This window comes from Leucoraja erinacea, chromosome 14 (genome assembly GCF_028641065.1).
Source record: "Leucoraja erinacea ecotype New England chromosome 14, Leri_hhj_1, whole genome shotgun sequence".
Taxonomy (NCBI): Eukaryota; Metazoa; Chordata; class Chondrichthyes; order Rajiformes; family Rajidae; genus Leucoraja; species Leucoraja erinaceus.
In genome coordinates this window covers 23,083,530-23,105,576 of record NC_073390.1, presented here as the reverse complement: position 1 = coordinate 23,105,576, position 22,047 = coordinate 23,083,530, and the positions used below count along the sequence as shown (strand labels likewise).

Here is a 22,047-nt window from a genome sequence, read left to right as displayed (position 1 = left end):
TCCGCATAGGCAGCACCCGAGGTCATCATCGAACCCGGATCTCTGGTGCTGTGAGGCAGCAGCTCTACCAGCCGCTCCTAAGAATACTTCTGTCAGAAGTTCATTTCAAGTTCTTTATTAAAAGCCAACAGTTCTCCGTGCAGACAGCAAAATAATCCATAGCATTTTGCTCCTACCTTCAATCACTTTGGTCACTTCTGTTCTGTAGGACTCAAACTTAAACGGAGTAAGAAAACCCAGCGAGCCAAGATGGAACGCCATTACAGGAGGGACGCTGGTCTGAAAAGAAACCACAGCACTTTAGCCACATAGAACTGACCTGCTGAAACCGAGCCATTGAAGAGTAATTGTCCCTACTTTTGTATGTGACCCATGAAGTCCAAACAGGAAGCATCACAGAAGAGCATTAAGTGTAACTAAACAAGCTCCCAACAAGCAGGTCAACATTGAACACTGATATACCCAATCCAATTCAGAGAAGATTTCTCTCAGTAAAGGTTGGGAAGAACAAGCAAGTTTAGATCGAAAAAGGAACTCGGTCTGTTGGAGACAAATTAATATTTAATTAGCAATAGTTAGCAAACATTTCTACCAGTCCATCACTCAGACCAGATTCCATCTTCACTTTGCGCTGCCTCGGGAAAACTGGCAAAATAATCAAAGAACCATAAACCTGTCCCACCCCGGTCATTCTTTTTTCGCCCCGCGCCCGTCTGGCAGACGGTACAGAAGCTTGAAAGCACACATCACCAGACACAGAAACAGCTTTTTCCCTTCAATTATCATACTTCTGAACAGTCCTTCGATAAGCAGGGGTACCGTCCGATTCATCTCTACTACATTGCGGACATGGGACGCGGTCTATGGAACTGATGCACTAGTTTCTTTGTTCCATTGTTGGTGCTTAAGACAATTAAATACTTCACCTGCTCCTAGCCCAGTGCTGTGCCTAAATTCATACTCAATTCCAAGGAACCCTAGACTGCTCTAATTTTTCTCCAAGGAGGTTCCCCAGGTGCAGTTTGCCATAGAGCTGGTTCAGTAGACATAGATTAAAGTTGAGCTAGGTTATTTGTGCAATGATGCAAGTGCTGGATGTCATAGACTCGCGTCATCTTTTATCCTGGAATCTTTGCCTCTGGTTGGGTTTGTGGTGCAAGGTGTTGCAGTTGGCCACAATTGTGAGAGTTTGGATCACTGTACAGTCAGTTATCAGAACGCATTGTCTGCCCCTTTCTTAAATTTGAGCCTTCTAAATAATTATCTAGTATTGCAACAGTGTTTTTAAAATCAAAAGATGCAGCAAAACCTCCAGAAAGAGCTGCATCATGTATGTTATTTCTTGTGGGGAAAATGCTGAAATGATAAACAGAAACCTGGGCAGCACATTGGTGCAGCTGGTAGAGCCGCTGCCTCACAGTGACCCAGGTTCGATCTTGACCTCGGGTGCTGCCTGTGTAGCACTTTCTTCTTTGACCACATGGATTTCCTCCGGGTGTTCCGATTTCTTCCCACATCACAAAGACGTGGTTTATAGGTTAATTGCAAATTACCCCTAATGTCTGGAGAAAGGATTCAAAATTGCGATAACAAAGAACTAGTGAGAACGGGTCATCGATGGTCGGCATGGTGGGCCGAAGAGCCTGGATAGAGTGGATGTGGCGTGGATATTTCCACTAGTGAGTCCAGCAGCATAAGGTAGACACAAAATGCTGGAGTAACTCAGCGGGACAGGCAGCATCTCTGGAGAGAAGGAATGTGTGACGTTTCGGGTCGAGACCTTCTTCAGACTAGGACCAGAGTCCATAGCCTCAGGATAAAAGGACGGACCTTTAGAAAGGAGATGAGAAGAAATGTCTTTAGTCAGAGGGTGGTGAATATGTGGAATTCAATTAGGACACCCCTGCACCTCAGTACACACAACAATAATAAATCCCAAACTATGACCCTGCTTCCTTTCTTGAAATAAAAATAGAATAGATTAGCCATGATTGAATGGCGGCGTGGACTGGATGGGCTGAATGGCCTAATTCTGCTCCTATTCCATATGAACTTTCCATGCGGTATCTCTAAAACATTACATACCTGGAAGAGTGAGGAAGCATACAGCAATGTGCCATCACCACCAAGACAAATGATGAGGTCTATGTAGCCAGACAACTCGTCGTAACCTGAAATTAAAAGAAAATGCATCAATCTATTCTGCTGTGATTTGATCACACATTGATCACTTTCAGAAAAATAGTGCAAATATCTGAATAATCAGTTGGTCATCAGCCAAGGCTGTTTTCATTCCATAGGTCACATATCTAGCACCAATTCACACAGATTTTAAAAGAAAATGCAAGTCCTTGTGTGGTCGGTGGGGGGAAGAATACACATGAACTGCAACAATTCAAGATGGTCACCATAATGGTGCACAAGGACTAGCAGTAAAGACCGACCAAAACCCAGATCCAGGAACAAATTATAATTTAAATTGATACTTTTGCTCTTCAAATAAATCGACACAATGATAGTACCCCATACCCACCATCTCACCTTCGCGGAAGGGGCTAAGTTGCTGCCTGATGCGCTCAAAGTCTGTGTCTTTCGCAAGCGCTGTGTCATCTACCACCTTCTTCTCCACAAACACAACCAAGTGCTTCTTCTGGATGAAATTAAAAAGTGGGGCAAAGAGAAAAAAAACAGTATGTTTCTTCAGAGTTAAGAGTGTTTTATTGTCATAAACCAAACAATGAAATTCTTACTTGCAGCATCATAACAGGATATGTAAACACAGTACTCTATAAACAATACAGTAAACCTTGTTCCTCAGTCCCCTGCTGACATGCAGGGAACATTTACGAGGACGTTGCAAGGACTCGAAGGCTTGAGCTACGGGGAGAGATTGGGCAGCTAAGGACTTTATTCTTGGAATGCAGGACGCTGATGAGAATTAACATGTGGGGAATAGATAAGGTGCACACTCAGCATCTTTTTCCCAGGGTAAGGGATTCAAGAACTGGAGGGCATAGGTTTAAGGAGAGAGGGGAAACCTTTAATAGAAGCTGTGGTACAACTTTTTCAGTGGGTATATGGAACGTGGGTATATGGAGCTGTCAGAGGTAGTTGAGGCAGGTACTATAATTTGGGACAGATACATAGATAGAAAAGGTTTGAGAGGGATATGGGCCTAATACAAGTAAATGCTACAAACTTAGATAGGTCATCTTGGACGGTGTGGACAGGTTGGGTTGAAGGGCCCATTCCGTGCTCAACGACTGACATCTTTAAATTCCATTTTCAGGATCTGGTCTTCACTGGCAAAGCCCAACAGAGCCCCCATCCCTCATTGCTCTCGAGAAGAAGACAAACCACCTTGAGCTGCTGCAATTTTTCCAGTGAAAGTCCTTCTAGCAAGTACCCAGTCTGAAGAAGGGTCCCAACCCAAAACATCACGTACCCATGCCAACCAGAGATGTTGCCTGACCCGTTGGGTTACTCCAGCACTTTGTGTTCTACACAAGGTTCCAGCATTTGCAGTTCCTTGTGTCGAGGAAGCCCCCAGATCGATACTCAGCAACAATGCAGGGAAATTTCCATATCTGGATGCACAAAACCTGGAGAACCAATAAGTAAGGGAGCTCTAGTACCAGCGACCCTTGTCTTTCCTGGCAGGTTGCTGATTTGGAATGGTCTCCAGCCACTCCCACAACCAGGACCACATGTCTTGTCCACATTGTCTAACCCAGCATCCTCTGCACTCCATGAATCAACCTCTGCCATTACTGCCATGTACAGCATCTCATATTTTGCTTGGGCAGCTTCCCAAACCAACGGTATGAACATTGATTTCTCCAATTTCAAATAACTCCTGCATTCCCTCACCCCCCCCCCCCCCCCCCCCCCCCCCCCCACCTCCCCCCTCTTCCACCCTTCCCCACCATTAGACGTTACATCAGTTCCACTGTTCGCATCCTTGCATCGCTCTCGTTAGCACATCTTCCCCAGCCAACAATGAGCCATTAGGGACTCCACCTTTCCTGAGGTCATCTGTAGTCAGCCCTGATTTGTTCTGGCTTTTTCTCCCCTCAAGTTCCTCCCCTCACCTACCCCAACCTTGATCTTTCAGTCTGAAGGGTACAGACTCGAAATCTCAACTATTTATTTTCTCCAGAGATGCTGCCTGACCCGCTGAGTTACTCCAGCATTTTGTGTCTATCTTCGCTATAAACCAGCATCTGCAGTTCCTTCCTACACATGTTCAAACATCAGTTTATTTGCGTACATCAAGACTTGTTCCACTCCTCAATCACCAATACTCTTTGCCCTCCTACGGCAAATTATTAGACAGCCTAAAAGCAAAATATCTGCTATGAGGCATAAAACTACACAGAGATTGCGCAGTAATACGTGTTGCTTCACCTCAATGAGAAAAGTGCACAGCTCCTTGAATGGTTCGAGAAGGGCTTCATCCTTGACTTTTTTGATGACCAGTACATTCGTTGGGGGTTTGGCCCAGATCAATCTTTGACTAGTTGGATCCTGAATTTGCCTGAATAAATAAGAAATGTCAAAAGCAAGGGCATTAAACTATGTACAAGTAGAGCATATATTCCTGCACATTATAACCCAGGGGTAACAACTTGTCTTTAATGGTGAGGTAACAAGAGGAGTCGAGTATAGAAGCAAAGAGGTATTTCTGCAGTTGTACAGGGCCCTAGTGAGACCACACCTGGAGTATTGTGTGCAGTTTTGGTCCCCTAAGTTGAGGAAGGACATTCTTGCTATTGAGGGAGTGCAGCTTAGGTTTACAAGGTTAATACCCGGGATGGCGGGACTGTCATATGCTGAGAGAATGGAGCGGCTAGGCTTATACACTCTGGAGTTGAGAAGGGAATCTTATTGAAACATATAAGATTGTTAAGGGTTTGGACACGCTAGAGGCAGGAAACATGTTCCCGATGTTGGGAGTCCAGAATTAGGGGCCACAGTTTAAGAATAAGGGGTAAGGCATTTAGAATGGAGACGAGGAAACACTTTTTCTCACAGTTGTGAGTCTGTGGAATTCTCTACCTCAGAGGGCGGTGGAGGCAGGTTCTCTGGATGCTTTCAAGAGAGAGCTAGATAAGGCTCTTAACGATAGCGGAGTCAGGGGATATGGAGAGAAGGCAGGAATGGGGTACTTATTGGGGATGATCAGTCATGATCCCATTAAATGGCGGTACCGGCTCGAAGGGCCAAATGGCCTACTCCTGCACCTATTGTCTATTGTGATTTTCAGTCAATGCCGTCTTCTGAAGGAACCCTTTCAGCAACATCCTCATACTTTTCATATTTAATAAAACAATTGCTATTTCCACTTCAAAGTCAGCTTGGGGAAGGAAAATATGCTTTCTACTTACACAATACTCGTGGAGTTCTGCAAAATGGAGGCTTTGGGTCCAAAGTGTGTATCTGGTGATGGGCCATGAAGGAAATGTGCATGTCTGAAAGAAGAGAATATAGTTTTCTCACTACATTTCTTGCCTTCTCCACCATCCCTTCCTCCTTCCCCAACTTCTGCAATCAGTTGAAGGAAAAATAAACACTATGAAAACAAATGTGTAACCAGGAAAGCCACACGCGGGTAACATTAGAACTGCCTAGACACCAATGAGAAAAACTAAACAATGTTGATAAGACATCATCTTGAAAATTTTTTGTGTTCCTTTGATCTTCCAGCATCTGCAGTTCCTTCTTGAAAAAACCTATAGATGCTGCTGCACCCGCTGAGTTTCTCCAGCATTTTTGTGTACCTTCGATCTTCCAGCATCTGCAGTTCCTTCTTGAAAAACCATAAATGCTGCTGTACCCGCTGAGTTTCTCCAGCATTTTTGTATACCTTCGATCTTCCAGCATCTGCAGTTCCTTCTTGTAACATAAAAACATCCCATATGCGCAAAGTCAAAGCCCCCGGCTGGCGATGGCGATTGTCCCGCGCCATTAAAGCCACGCCGGGTGGTGCGAGGTCGGTGCGGAGAAGCAGAACGGACAAAGGAGAAACGGATGACAGTAAGAATCGGCAGCTGGTGGGAGAGCACCATGGCAACCGAGTGTGGCCACTCCAGAATTTACCTTTTTTTTAAGCTTTGAAAAACTCCTTTGTTGCTTTAGCAGTATGTTTGGGATGATTGTCTTGCTGTAGAATGAACTGTCAGCCAATGAGTTTTGAAGCATTTGTTTGAACGTGAGCAAATAGGATGTGCCTATACACTTCAGAATTCATTATGCTACTACCATCAGCAGTTGTATCATCAATGAAGATAAGTGAGCCAGTACCTTCAGCAGCCACACATGCCCAGGTTATAACACCCCCACCACCGTGATTCACAGATTCGATGGTAGGCTTTAGATCTTGGGCAGTTCCTTGTCTCCTCCATACTTTGCTCTTGACATCACTCTGATATAAGTTAATCTTCATCTCATCTGCCCACAAGACCTTTTTTCCAGAACTGTGGTTGCTCTTTTAAGTACTTCTTGGCAAAGTGTAACCTGGCCATCCTATTTTTGCAGGTAATTAGTGGTTTGCATCTTGCAGTGTTGTCTCTGTATTTCTGTTCATTAAGTCTTCTGCGGACAATGGTCATTGACAAATCCACCCCTGACTCCTGAAGAGTGTTTCTGATCTGTCGGACAGGTATTTGGGGATTTTTCTTTATTATAGAGATAATTCTTCAGTCATTAGCTGTGGAGATATTCATTGGCCTGCCACTCTTATTACGATTAATAAGCTTACCACTGCTCTTTCTTCTTAATGCTGTTCCAAACAGTTGATTTTGATAAGTCTAATATTTGGCTGATGTCTCCAGCAGTTTTATTCTTGTTTCTCAGTCTCAGAATGGCTTCTTTGACTTTCATTAGCACAACTTTGGTCCTCATGTTGATAAACAGCAATAAAAGTTTCCAAAGATGATGGAAAGACTGGAGGAAAGGCTAGGCGCTGAGAGCTCTCTTATACCAGCATTAAGGAGGCAATTATACACACCTGAGCAATTACAAACACCTGTGAAGCTACGTGTCCCAAACATTATGGTGCCCTGAAATGGGGGGGGGGGGGGGGGGGGGGGGGGGGGGGGGGGGGGGGGGGCTATGTATAAACACAGCTATAATTTCTACATGGTGAAACCAAAATGTAGAAGAATGCCCTTTAATAAAATCTGACAATGTGCACTTTGACCACATGTGATTTTTTCTATTACAAATCTCAAATTGTGGAGTGCAGAGGCAAATAAATAAACTATGGGTCTTTGTCCCAAACATTATGGAGGGCACTGTATCTTTAATTCGTCTTTCCTATGTACCCTCTATACCTCTCAGTTCCCTTTCCCCTGACCCTCAGTCTGAAGAAGGGTCTTGACCCGAAACATCACCTATTCCTTTTTTCCAGAGATGCTGCTTGACCTGCTGAGCAGGGCCGTCTTAACGCATGGGCACGCTGGGCAGTTGCCCAGGGCCCCACGAGCATAGGGGCCCCATGCTAATCTATGTACATTGTGACTGGCTGTCAATAAATAAATACTATACTAAACTATAAATATTTGTTATGGAAAATGCATATTTAGCATGTGTTTTACTAAAGATAATGAACAATATTAATGTTAATTTTTATGATAACAAGTGGACATTGACATTCGCCTCTGATTTAGTAGCACGGCCACCTCTTCAACCACATGTGCAGTTATGTGTACGTATCTCACGCGCTACATAACATAAAAGAGCAAGCGATCGCTCGGCTTCGCGATGGAAAGTCTGCGCTGCACCTGCTGCTGAAGCTATGGACCCGACTCCAGGAAAGGCCTCACCAATCCAAGCTGTTAGGCCGCGAGGGAGGGCGAAATGTAACTATGAGAGAAGTCGCATTCCACCGAGGTAAGTGACTAAAAATCAGTTTCCCCCAATTTCCGCCCCCACCCCCCCACTAAAACACACTTTTAGACATACTAAAAACAAAATAAAAGTGGAAAGGACGAACAGCTGCTGGCGAGGCTGCCGGCTCACAGCGCCACCCGATGTTCAAATGTTTGTGTTGTTTAATCTTTGCTGTACAGCATGTTTTTTTAATGTTTAGACACTGATTTTGTTGGAAATACCAATAAATATGTTTAATTTTATCGACCATTTACATTTTTATTCCTGTGTGGTTGTGTAGGTATGGGCCCCAGTGCACTGCTTTGCCCGGGGGCCTACAATGCTGTTAAGACAGCCCTGCCGCTAAGTTGTTCCAGCTTTTTGTGTCTATCTTCGGTTTAAACCAACATCTGTAGTTCCTTCCTACACATGATAATCCTCACTCGGTTGTAGCAGATAATCAGCAATAACTAAGTTGTTTACAAACTAAAAGAACATACTCTGCTTGTATAATCTAAATCCAATGGTATGAATATTGAATATTGTGGTGTGCCTAAGGAAAACTCTTAAACTAAACATCACGTGTAAAAAGACACAAAGTGCCGGAGTAATTCAGCAGGTCAGGCAACATTTCTGGAGAATACGGCTCGGTGATGTTTCATGTTGGGCCAGGCCTCGTCTTCAGACTGATTGTACTAAAGGGAGAGAAAACTGGAAGAGATGTGGGGCTGGCCAAAGTAGAGCAAGTGATAGTTCTCCACCTGGATGAGGACCCATTTCTTCCCTTTCTGCCCACAACCCTTCCTCCAGCTTCACAATTCATGTCTCCTCGATTCTTATCTCACACATTTTGTCTTTTCACCCCTAGTCTTTGTCCATCCATCTGCCAATCAAAACCTCCCCCCTCACCTGTATCCACCTATCACTTGTCACACTTTGTCATGCCCCCACATCTCTTCCATCTTTCCCCCTTGTAGTACAATCAGCCTGAAGAAGGGCGTCGACCGAAACCTTGCTTGTCTATGTTCTCCAGAGAGGCTTTTTCTAATATCTTACCTCGACAGAGATGCGATTTTTTCCGTATCGTATCCCCATCCGCACTGCGGCCTAACATCGAGAAGTTGGCGGCCTTTGCTGGAGACCGATTTCGAGAGCTCCACTGCGGGAGTCTGCAGGAATTTAACATCACGGAGCTCGCGGTCTCTGGTCAGAGACCGACTTCGGGAGCTCCAAGCCGCAGGAGCTTCGACTGCCCCAACGCGGGAGCTTCGACCACTCCAACGCGGGGACTTCGACCGCTCTGACTGCAGATGGTTAGACTGCCCCGACCGCTGATGAATAAAGGAAGAAGATTGGACTTTATTGCCTTCCATCGCAGTGAGGAACGTGGGGAATCCGCTGTGGTGGATGTTTATGCTAACTTTTATGTAGTTGTGTCTTGTTGCTTTTTTTTAATATGGCTGTATGATAACTCGAATTTCACTGTACCTTAACTGGTACATGTGACAATAAACTGACCTTGAACTGGATCACAATATTTTTGCGATCATGGAAACGCAGGTCCAAAATGGGATGGGGCATGGCTAATCAGAAAGAGCGTTAAAAGTGGGGGATATCAGCCAGACTTTATGGGTTAAAATATAGGCTTAAGAAAGGTGCGCTCACTTTGATGGGGTCTTAATTAAAGGCTTCCTCAAGCCAATGGGAATTAGAAAAAGAGATATGTAGGCAGATCGCAGAAGGTTATAAAAGCAATATTATTGTTCCCCCGAGGTGTTTAACCCTTACCAGTATTGACTGAAATTTCCTTAGTGCACGAGGCTTAGGTGGGGTGCAATTTACAACATGCATACAGGAATTTGTTGAAGTAGTAAGTAGATAGTTCCACCAGGGACGGCGCTGTTCAAAACCTTACAGTAAGAATCATACTCAAAATCAATTATCAGTACTCCACACCCGGGCAGTTAAAAGGAAAGCCAATCTCATTACACAGGAACCCACCCACCCCCTGCACAAGTCTTTCCAACTTCTGCCATCAGGCCGCCGATGTAAAGTCCCCCTATCCAAGAAAAACATCCACAAAAACTCATTCATACCCATTGCCATAAACAGCTTAAATAAAAAATGAACAATGGGCAAATTAACCCTGACGCATTGTCACTTTACACGTATCCACAACTTTTATCTTGTCTATTTTTACAGTTTTTAATCTATATATTTGCTTTTAAGATCGATACACACTGTGTGTGCTCGCAGAAATCTGTGTTGTATGACTGCTTATCAGTACATTGTCCTGTCTGTATGTTGAGCCACGTCAAAGAAGATTTTCTGTTACGACAGACAATAAAGTTTTCTGAATCTGAATCTGAATACAGCACAGCAGCAGGGCCTTCAGCTCAACTTTCCTATGCCGACTAATAAGCCCCCATCTACGCTACTCTAACATGCCCACGTTTGGCCCATATGCCTCTAAACTTTCCCATCCATGAACCTGTCTTAGAGACGAGCAAATTATATTGTTGGCTGTGCAGGATTCCTTGGGGATCAGTGACGATTGTTCAGTGAGCTATATGATTACCGTATAGAAAAGATAACATTGGCCTTCGAGATACGGCCCTATATTGGGGGAAGGCAGATTCCAATAGTTTGAGACAATGGATCAGGAGCAGCTGCCAGAAGGGAAAGCACCATCCGATAAATGGGAAGCATTTAAGAGTGAAATAAAAATAGTTCAGTCAGCATGATCTTGTAAAGGCAAGAAGCAAAGATGGTAATCTAGGGAACCCGTGGTTAACAAAGAATACTGACGTTTTGATCAGGTTAAAGGACGCACACATGGGGAAAAAAATTGTATCAAATGAATCCTTTGAGCTTTAAAGAGATGACGAAACAACAAATTTCAAGCATAATAAATGGGTCACGAAATGACCTTGGCAAATAGGATTAAAGAGAAACTTCAAACATTTTTAAATATATTGGATGCACAAGGCTAGCTAAGTTCAAGGACCTAAGGGCCAAAAAGGATGATCAACGACCAATGATTGGCGCCAGAGTATGCAAGTAGAATCATAAAAGATTGTTTCCCTCAGGAGGATGTGAAGGCTGGAGAGTGAAAGGGGAGAGGGGTACGCTGACATTGTGGAGCATATCACTATTAGACAGGAGGAAAAGTTAAAAATATTGGCCCACATTACTGTTGATTCATTCCCAGTGACTGGACAGAAACCATCCCATGATACCAGGGGAAAGGAGGAGATTGCTGCAGCTACGATGGAGATTTTTACATCTTCATTTGCCAGAATATTGGAAGACAGCTAAAGCTGTATATTCAGCAAGATGTTGCCTGGAATGGAGAGTTGTCATTATGATAGATTGGACAGACTGGATTTATTCCCACTGGAACATAGTAGACTCAGTGGTGACCTAAAAGAAGTTTATAAAATTACGAGGGAGATAGATAGGTTCAGGTAGAAAAGAGTCAAGCGATGGTGTTGCAAGTTAGTATATCCTCCTAGTGATAGGTCACCACCTGGATGCGCACTCTTCCACCCATTCAGACACAAAGGGGGAGCAATGAGAGAGGGTCTCTCACAAAACTCCCATTAAGAGAGAGGAGAACTTCCTCTAACTAGGCATCCTTGAGGAGATTTTGCAGTGGACCAGTAAAGTGTAGAAACATGGTACTACATATGCTGGTTGACACAAAGCATTGGAGTAACTCAGTGGGTCAGGCAGCATCTCTGAGATGATCAATGTTTTGGGTCATGATCTTGCATCTAGACTGCGATGCAGAGGGATGATGGGAGAACAGCCATAAAGAGGTGAGATGGTGGGACGAGGCAGGGGCTGGGAGGCAAAAGGGGGAATCATGTTCAGCCTCAGACGTCTCGGTTAAGGAGACTGAATAAAGAATTCCTTAACTCAGACGTCTGAGGCTGAACACATGGCTTGTTACAAACCTGATATGCACAAAAGACTTGAGCAGTGACCTTAAGGTTTGCAGAGCTTGATAAGATCACAGAGATAGTGCGGGATAAGGCAATGGAAGGATTTAAACACAAAATTGAGAATAATAGTAATTAAACTTTGCTTCTTCAGGAGGCGGCTAAGGTCAACAAGCCCAGAGCCGATGGGCGAACAGGACTTGCGTTAATAAGACGTTGATTCATTCCCAGTGACTGGACAGGAACCATCCCATGATACCAGGGGAAAGGAGGAGATTGCTGCAGCTACGATGGAGATTTTTACATCTTCATTTGCCAGAATATTGGAAGACAGCTAAAGCTGTATATTCAGCAAGATGTTGCCTGGAATGGAGAGTTGTCATTATGATAGATTGGACAGACTGGATTTATTCCCACTGGAACATAGGAGACTCAGTGGTGACCTAAAAGAAGTTTATAAAATTACGAGGGAGATAGATAGGTTCAGGTAGAAAAGAGTCAAGCGATAGTGTCGCAAGTTAGTATATCCTCCTATGGGAAGAGTAAGCAAAGAGTTACCACGCTCTGGTGCTACTTTTCCGTAATGTCTCCTCCTTCCATATTAAATGAAGTATATTTTCTTACGGTGGCAGAGCCGAAAACTAGGGGGCACTAGCTTAAGGTGAGACAGGAGAAACTTAAAGGAGATCGGAGACACAAAGGGTTATGGTTTTGCTGAACAAGTGTCAGCAGAAGTGGAAGAAGCAGATACAATTACAATGTTTAAAAGGCCTTTGGACAATTGATAAGAAAAGGCCATAGAGAAATAAAAGGCAAGTGTAGGCAAATGTGATTAGTGTAGATTAGCTTTAGACTTTAGAGATACAACCAGGAAACAGGCCGTTCCGCCACCGAGTCCACAACGACCAGCGATCACCCCATACACCAGAAATATCTTACACACTAGGGACAATTTACAATTTTACCAGAGCCAATTAACCTACAAACGTGCACGTCTTTGGCGTGTGGGAAGAAACCGGAGCATCCGGAGAACAACCACGTTGTCATAGGGAGAATGCACAAACAACCTGACTGACAGATGAAAATGTCAGAAACCAGCTGACATAAGACTTTCGAAATACTGAGTAAAGAGAGGAAACGGTCCCACTGCTGTCTTACGTGCATTTAAAGTTCAAAATTACCATGAGCCTCAAACAAATACCAATAATGCATTAGCGTCAAGATTAGTGGAAAAGATAAAAGCCCAGAAAACTGCTGATGCTGGAATCTGGATGACTAAACAAAATGCTGGAGGAACTCAGGGGCTCAAGCAAAATTTATGTAGACAAAGGGATGATCAATGTAAAACACAAAATGCTGGAGTGACTCAGCAGGTCAGGCGGCATCTTTGGAGAACATGGATAGGTGAGGCTTCGGGTCGGGACCATTCTTCAGACTGATTGTACTTTGGGGGGGGGGGGGCTGAAGGCTGGAAGCGATTTGGGCTGGACAAAATCTAGCAAGTGATAGGTCACCACCTGGATGCGCACCCTTCCACCCAATCAGACACAAAGGGGGAGCAATGAGAGAGGGTCTCTCACAAAACTCCCATTAAGAGAGAGGAGAACTTCCTCTAACTAGGCATCCTTGAGGAGATTTTGCAGTGGACCAGTAAAGTGTAGAAACACGGTACTACATATGCTGGTTGACACAAAGCATTGGAGTAACTCAGTGGGTCAGGCAGCATCTCTGAGATGATCAATGTTTTGGGTCATGATCTTGCATCTAGACTGCGATGCAGAGGGATGATGGGAGAACAGCCATAAAGAGGTGAGATGGTGGGACGAGGCAGGGGCTGGGAGGCAAAAGGGGGAATCATGTTCAGCCTCAGACGTCTCGGTTAAGGAGACTGAATAAAGAATTCCTTAACTCAGACGTCTGAGGCTGAACACATGGCTTGTTACAAACCTGATATGCACAAAAGACTTGAGCAGTGACCTTAAGGTTTGCAGAGCTTGATAAGATCACAGAGATAGTGCGGGATAAGGCAATGGAAGGTTTTAAACACAAAATTGAGAATAATAGTAATTAAACTTTGCTTCTTCAGGAGGCAGCTACGGTCAACAAGCCCAGAGCCGATGGGCGAACAGGACTTGCGTTAATAAGACGATAAGACATAGGGCAGCATGTTGGCGCAACGGGTAGAGTTGGTGCCTTACAACGCCAGAGACACAGGTTCAATCCTAATTACGAGTGCTGTCCCTACAAAATTTGTATGTTCTTCCCCGAGACCCTGCGGTTTTCTTCAAGAGCTCCGGTTTCCTCCTACTTTCGAAAGACATGCAGGTTTGTCGGTTTTTTGCCCAGGGTAAAAATTGTAAATTGTGCAGGATCGTTCTAGTGTAGGGGATGATCGCTGGCCGGTGTGGACTCAATGAGCTGAAGGGCCTGTATCTGCGCTAAACTAAATAATAGGAGCAGATTTAGGCCATTCAGCCCACAGAGTCTACTCCACCATTCGATCATGGCTGATCGATTTTTCCCTCTCAACCCCATTCTCCTGCCTTCTCCCCATAACCTTTGACACTCTTAGCTAATCAGCACCCTATCAATCTCCGTTTTAAAAAAAACCCAATGACCTTGCCTCCATAGCCGTTTGTACCAATGTATTCCACAGATTTACCACCCTCTGGCTGAAGAAACTCCTCCTTAATGGACAGGCAACAGCGGTTCAGATGTCCTCAAGTTTACAAACCAGAGAGTAAAGGAAGCTAATCAGGAAAATGTTGGACAAATCAAGTCTAAAAGCCAAATGCTGTGATATTCAGGTTATCACTTTCCAAATGTTTAGCTTTTAAAAGAAACATTGGGGCATGGAATAAGACTTTCAACAAACAAGCAGCAGCTGAACCAAATCCGTAACCCTGGAATAAGTACACCATTTGCGAGCGTTTTTAATTTTAGTGCATGCTTTTTAGTTTTGGAGTTACAGTATGGAAACAGGCCCTTCATCCCGCCAATTCCATATTGACCATTGATCTCCCGTACACCAGCATTATCTATATTATCCCATTTTCGCATTGTATATACAAGGGGAAATTTACAGAGGCCAATTAACCTATAAACCTGCACATCTTTGGAATGTGGGAGGAAACTGGAACAACCGGAGAAAACCTACGCAGTCGCAGGAAGAACGAAAAAACTCAGCAATGACAGCACCTGTGGTCAGGATAGAACCTGGGTCTCTCATGCTATGAGGCAGCAGCTCTACCGCTCCGCCATGGTGCAGCCCCAAAGCTCAATTCATGAGTTATCCATCTCCACTGCTATCCTCGGGAAACTATTCCAGCTTGTACAATCTCACCACAAAGATGAAATCCCTCATCCCTGATTTCATACAAATATATCACAAATGTCAGACACAAAAAGCTGGAGTAACCTAGCGGGACAGGCAGCATCTCTGGAGAGAAGGAATGGGTGACGTCTCGGATCTAGACCCTTCTTCAGACTGAAAGTAACGGGAAAGGGAAACGAGAGATATAGACGATGATGTAAAGATATAGAACAATGAATGAAAGATATGCAAAAAAGTGACGATGATAAAGGAAACAGGCCATTGTTGGCTGTTTGTTGGGTGAAAACGCGAAGCTGGTGGGGGAGGGATGGAAAGAGACGGAATGCCAGGGTTACTTGAAGTAAGAGAAATCAATATTCATACCACTGGTCTGTCAGCTGCCCAACCAAAATATGGGATGTTGTTCCTTTATCATTGTTAAATTTGATCCAAATTGTCATCTATCCATGTTATCCAGGCAACTGCCTGACCCACTGATTTACTTAAGCGTTTTTAACCTATTTTTGGTATAAACAAGCATCTGCAGTTCCTTTATATTACATTTTGGTTGGCTATTGTTCGTTCATTAATTTAATCGGAGTAACTCAGCAGGTCAAGCAGCATCTCTGAAGAAAAAAGATGGGTGATGTTTTGGGTCAGGACCCTTCTTCAAGACTTTGAAGAAGTTCTCCTCTCAACCAGCATCTGCAGTTCCTTTATACATAAATTGTGGCTGTAGCCCCCAGAGGAACTGTGAAAGCAATGAATAGCAACCTGATCTTCTCAGGTAGTTCAGAGGGCATGCTAGCAATATTCCCCGCTCTGTTCAGTTTACTGTACCTCTGTCCAACCTTTCGATGGATCTTACTTTTCCGTTGACATTTTTCGGCCTGCTCCTGTCTTTTGGGCGATAATTGATCCCGTTTCTTTGGCACCGTGCTGGAGTCCAGTTTCTCGGCTGTCCGTGGGGACACCTCCTCTCGCTTCTTCGATGACCGGCCGCACCTTGCACGATCCCACATCTCCTCCCCAGGGCAGGGCTTGCGATGCCCAGTCCCAGGCTCATTGGGGGCTGCAGGAATTTCTTCCCCATTCAGGGCGGAAGAATTATCCGCTGAATCCATCACACACTGAGGGAACAAAATAAAATTAAGGCTGAAATATAATGTAGAGTGGTACAGTGTAAGAAGGAACTGCAGATGTTGGTTTTATACCAAATATGGAGACAAAATGCTGGAGTAACTCAGCGGGTCAGGCAGCATCTCCAGAGAAAAGGAATAGGTGACCTTTTCGGGTCGGAACCCTTCTTCAGACAGAAAGTAGAGGTCAGGAGGGGGGGGGGGGGGGGGGGATAAACTGGAGGCGAGAAAAGACCAGAACAAATCAGAGATGGCAACAGATGACCTCAGGAAGGGTTGTGCCCATAATGGTCCTATGTTGGCTGGGGAAGGTGTCATAACAAGAGGGATACAAGAATGTTGACAGTGGAACTGGTAGAATGATTAAGCTGGGGGACTGGAGAGAGAGGGAAGGGGAGGAAAGGTAGGGGTTACTTGAAATAAGAGAAAACAATGTTCATGTTGGTGGGTTGCAAGCTGCCCGAGCGCAATATGTAATGTAGAACAGTACGGGACAGGAACAGGCGCCTTCACCCCATAGTATCAGAATAAAATGATGAACCTTTAGAAAGCAGATGAGGAGGAATTTCTTTAGTGAGAGGGTGATTAAACTTTGCTTCTTCAGGAGGCAGCTACGGTCACCAAGTCAATGAATATGTTTAAGGCGGAGTGACATTCTTGATTAGTAAAAGTGTCATGGGTTATAGGGAGAAGACAGGAGAATGGGGTTGAGATGGAAAGATAGATCAGCCATGATTGAATGGTGGAGTAGAATTGCTGGGCTGAATGGCCTACTTCTGCTCCTATAACTTAAGGCCTTATGAATACCTGTGCTGTATATGATACCAAGATAAACTAACCCTTCTGGCTGCACGTGATCCATTGAACCATTAAAAGTAAAGCAAAAATCACAAAGAGCAAGACCAATACTAGCAATTCCCCAGTTACGACAGAAGTTATAAATGAAACCAGTCTTGTGCAGACAAACGACAGGATTTAAAGATGGGCTACCAAGTAAATAGAGCAATAAAAAAATATATAATCTCTGAATAAAACGGAATAATTAGGAGTTGGCCACTCGGTTCCTCCAGCCTTTTTCATTGATTCAATATGAATATGACTGACCTATCCTAGCCTCTGGCCTTTTCATATTTTTCATTATTTTGTTCTTTATACCTCCTCATGTTTCCAGTTGCCCTTTCCCTCAGTCAGAAGAAGGATCTCGACCCAAAACGTCACCTATTCTTTTTCCCCAGAGATGCTGCCTGGCCAGCTGAGTTACTGCAACATTTGGTGTACACCAGCATCTGCAGTTCCTTGCTGCATCTCTTCTGTGCCAGTTCCCCTAAACGCACTGTCCATCAATCTTTCAAGTATTTATCTAAGTCCACCTAAAGTGGCTCCAATGATCTGGATTTCACCATTGATCAGGACTTTACCAACCACAGGAGTAGAGATTTACCACCCTCTGAGAGAACATTCTGCATCCCAAAAGAAAAGGCTGAAATCTGAAGTGTGAGTAAAGTTTCTTTATAATTACACAGATTTCACAGCCAACAAACACTCAAAGATATCTGGAAAGAAAAGGAGACTGAAAATCCAGCGATTCGCTAGGTGAGAAGGAACAAAATACTTACAAACATTTTAAAGACCCAAAATAACTTTTGAGGAAAAGGGGCAGCATAGCCATGCAAAGAGAACACTTAGAAATAGAAATTGGGCAGTCAGCAATTGACTGACTGTAAACACAATCAAGAGAACAAAGTTGATCCCACAGACAGGATGTATTTGGTGAGAATATCAGCAGGGATCAGGGAGAATGAAGAATACAACATTTAGAGGGAAATGTCAATGTTAGTAATTAGTTCAGGCATCTAAGGAAAGAAAAGTTGATTGGATAGTCTATTTTTTTATCAAATCCACAGAAATTAAGGTTCTGTAAACACTCAAGGCTGGAGTAACTCAGTGGGTCAGGCAACATCTCTGGAGAACATGGATAGGTGATGTTTTGGGTTGGGACTCTTCTTCAAACTGAAGAGGAGTCCTGACCCAAAATATCACCTTTAGACTTTTGTGATACAGACGGGAAAAGGCCCTTCGGCCCATCGTGTCCGCACTGACCAGCGATCACCCCGTACACTAGCCCTATGCTACACACTACAGCGCTACCCTATCAAAGCCAATTAACCTACAAACCTGTACATTTTTGGGAGGAAACCGGAGCACCAGGACAAAACCCTAAGAAAACCCGCGTGTTCACGGGGAGTGTCGACCTGAAATGTCACCTATTCCTTTTCTCCACAGATACTGTCTGACCCGCTGAGTTACTCCAGCTTTTTGTGTCTATCTTCGGTCACAGGAAGAGCGTATAAACTCCATATAGACCCGTAGTCCAGATCAAACCCGGGTTTCTGGCGCTCTAAGGCAGCAATTCTACTGCTGTGCTAACGTGCCGCCCCAATCACCTATCCATTTTTTCCAAAGATGCTGCCTGACCGACCAAGTTACTCCAGCATTTTCTGTCTATTTTTGGTATAAACCAGTATCTCCAGTTCCTTTTTATATTACTGTAAATATTCAGCATGTTAGCCAATACTGGAGAGTCATACCACATACAAATGGGCCATTTAGGCTACAATGCTCATGGCAATCTTTCTGTTCATCTGCACTAGTCACACTTGTCACCTTGTGGAAAGGGAAACAGGTTTAACACTACAGATCAAATAAACTACCTACAACAGAATTGTATAGCAGTTGATCAGAAATGTTTGTCATATTGGAACAGGTCCTTCAGTCCACAAAATAAGCTAAACTAATCAATGTCTGTGCCAAACATGCCGCCAATTTAAGCTAATCCCATCTGCCTGCACATGATCCATATTCCTCCAAATCTATATGCCTATCTAAAAGCCTCTTAAATGATGGTAATGGGTAATGGTGGATGGCTGTTTGTCGGGTTGGAGGCAGGTGACTAGTGGGGTGCCTCGGGGATCTGTGTTGGGTCCTTTGTTGTTTGTCATGTACATCAATGATCTGGATGAAGGTGTGGTAAATTGGATTAGTAAGTATGCAGATGATACCAAGATAGGGGGTGTTGTGGATAATGAAGAGGATTTCCAAAGTCTACAGAGTGATTTAGGCCATTTGGAAGAATTGGCTGAAAGATGGCAGATGGAGTTTAATGCTAATAAATGTGAGGTGCTATCTGGGAATAACCGTGCCATAGTTCCTTGAAGGTGGAATCTCATATAGATAGGGTGGTAAAGAAAGCTTTTGGTATGCTAGCCTTTATAAATCAGAGCATTGAGTATAGAAGCTGGGATGTAATGTTAAAATTGTACAAGGCATTGGTGAGACCAAATCTGGAGTATGGTGTACAATTTTGGTCGCCCAATTATAGGAAGGATGTCAACAAAATAGAGAGAGTACAGAGGAGATTTACTAGAATGTTGCCTGGGTTTCAACAACTAAGTTACAGAGAAAGGTTGAATAAGTTAGGTCTTTATTCTCTGGAGCGCAGAAGGTTAAGAGGGGGACTTGATAGAGGTCTTTAAAATGATGAGAGGGATAGACAGAGTTGATGTGGACAAGCTTTTTCCTTTGAGAATAGGGAAGATTCAAACAAGAGGACATGACTTCAGAATTAAGGGACAGAAGTTTAGGGGTAACATGAGGGAGAACTTCTTTACTCAGAGAGTGGTAGCGGTGTGGAATGAGCTTCCAGTGGAAGTGGTGGAGGCAGATTCGTTGGTATCATTTAAAATTAAATTGGATAGGCATATGGATGAGAAGGGAATGGAGGGTTATGGTATGAGTGCAGGCAGGTGGGACTAAGGGAAGAAAGTTGTTCGGCACGGACTTGTAGGGCCGAGATGGCAGGTTTCCATGCTGTAATTGTTATATGGTTATAAATGGCACTATTGTATCTGCCTCCATCCCCACCTCTGGCATTACGTTGCAGGCACTCACCACTCTCTGTATAAAATAGTTGTTCCGCACATCTCCTTTAAACTTTCTCCCTCTCACCTTAAAGTTGTGCCCCTCTCATCTTTGACACTTCCACCCTATTCACGGCTCATAACTTCTCAGGTCTCCTCTCAGCCTCCACCACTCTAAATAAAACAATCCAAGTTTGTCCAACATCGTCATAACTAATACCCCCTACCTATAATACCATAGTTATCTAGACTACATGTCTCCTCAGCCCGCTTCCTGTACAGACTCTATCCCCTACTCACAATTCCTCCATCTACGCCGCATCACAAGACGAGGTGTTCCATACCTGGACATTGGAGATGTCCTCATTCTTTAGGGAACTGGAATTTCACCCTTCAATCATAGAGGAGGCCCTCACTAGGGTCTCCTCGATACCCGCATCTCTGCTCCTGATCCTCCTCTCCCCAGTCGTAACAGGTACAGTCCTCCTAGTCCTCACCATCCACTCCATCAGCTGTCACATAATCCACCAACATTTACGACACTTCCAATGGGATCCCGTCACTAGCCACATCTTCCCATCTCCACCCCTTTCTGCAAAGACCGTTCCTCCACATCTCCCTGGTCAACTCGTCCCTTCCCACCCAAACCACGCCCTCCCCAGGTACATTCCTTGCAACCGCAGGAGATGCAATACCTGTCCCTGTACCTCCCCGCTCGACTACGTCCAAGGACCCCGACTGTCTTTTCAGGCGAGGCAGAGGTTCATTTGTAACTCCTCCAACCTCATCTACTGTATCCGCTGTTCCAGGTGTGGACTCCTATATATCGGCAAGACCACACTCAGTCCGCCTAAACCAACCTGATCTCCCGGTTGCTAAACACTTGAACTCCCCCTTCCATTTCCACGCTGACCTTTCTGCCCTGTGCCCTGTGCCTCTTTCATTGTCACAGTGAGGCCCAGCGGAAATTGGAGGAACAGCACCTCATATTTTGCTTGGGCAGCTTACACCCCAGCAATATGAACATTGACTTCTCTAATTTCGCTTTCCCTCTCTCCCCCTTTTCAGTTCTCCGAAGTCTTATTGTCCCCGACTATTTTATCTGTTTGCTGTTGTTACTTCTCCCAGCTAACAATAATCTATTCTACATTCTCCTTATAATTCATTCCCTTTGCCCTATTTTAACACCTTATACTTCCTTATCTATGTATCTCCCTCTGAAGAAGGGTCACCCATTCCGTCTCTCCATAGATGCTGCCTGTCCCGCTGTTACTTCAGCATTTTGTGTCTATCTTCGCCTAAAACATTAACTCTGTTTCTCTTTCCACAGATGCTACCTGAACCGTTATTTTTTCCATTGTTTTTAACTTCATATTTCCAACATTTGCAATTTTCATTTTTCAAAGAAATCCAGCTGCATGCCCCACCCGTTGGCAGAGACAAAGTTGAAAGGGAAAGAGGTTTAAAATACGTTGTAGTGGAGAAAACACGGCCCGCAGTTTAATTTACAGTCGATGATGAACAGATTGGAAGGCAGAAGCAAGAGCAGGTTGTGCTTTACATCATCCAACCGTGGGGAGGGGAGGCGACCGCCAGCTTCACAACCCGCCTCTCTGCCCCCACTTACACTCCGGGCCGCTCCGCGCTCCTCCATGGCGAACGGCGCCGCGGGGAGGGGGAAGGAAGGCGAGGCTCCGCTTCACCTGAGGCCGAGGCCGAAGTGCGGCCTCCACTCCGGGCCGCGCCGCAACAACGGCGCCGATTGGCTGCGGCCGCCCAGCACCGCCTCCCGCCATTGGCCGGCCAATCGGCCGACCCGCATCCAATCATCAGCCGGCCGAGGCCCGCCTCCCCATTGGCTC

At 44.6% G+C, this 22,047-nt stretch overlaps 1 protein-coding gene and 1 long non-coding RNA gene across 4 annotated transcripts in view; one reads left to right on the top strand and one right to left on the bottom strand.

Annotated features, from left to right (window-relative positions):
- LOC129703394 (NAD kinase-like) overlaps positions 1-21,956 on the bottom strand; it is a 41,605-nt gene extending 19,649 nt beyond the window's left edge. For 2 of the 3 annotated variants that reach the window (XM_055645784.1, XM_055645786.1), the window contains exons 1-7: positions 21,813-21,956; positions 15,970-16,259; positions 5,388-5,471; positions 4,408-4,537; positions 2,542-2,650; positions 2,086-2,171; positions 177-279 (exon numbers count right to left, since the gene is read on the bottom strand). In XM_055645784.1, coding sequence (XP_055501759.1) covers positions 177-279; positions 2,086-2,171; positions 2,542-2,650; positions 4,408-4,537; positions 5,388-5,471; positions 15,970-16,259; positions 21,813-21,839 — 829 coding nt within the window. In that variant the 5' untranslated portion in view covers positions 21,840-21,956. The remainder of the gene's footprint in view (positions 1-176; positions 280-2,085; positions 2,172-2,541; positions 2,651-4,407; positions 4,538-5,387; positions 5,472-15,969; positions 16,260-21,812) is intronic. The other variant, XM_055645785.1, reaches the window with a different exon arrangement.
- LOC129703397 (uncharacterized) lies at positions 7,953-12,958 on the top strand. Its single transcript, XR_008724557.1, has 2 exons — positions 7,953-11,756; positions 11,896-12,958. It is a non-coding gene; the product is annotated as an uncharacterized LOC129703397 (long non-coding RNA).
- Positions 21,957-22,047: the final 91 nt, after the last annotated feature.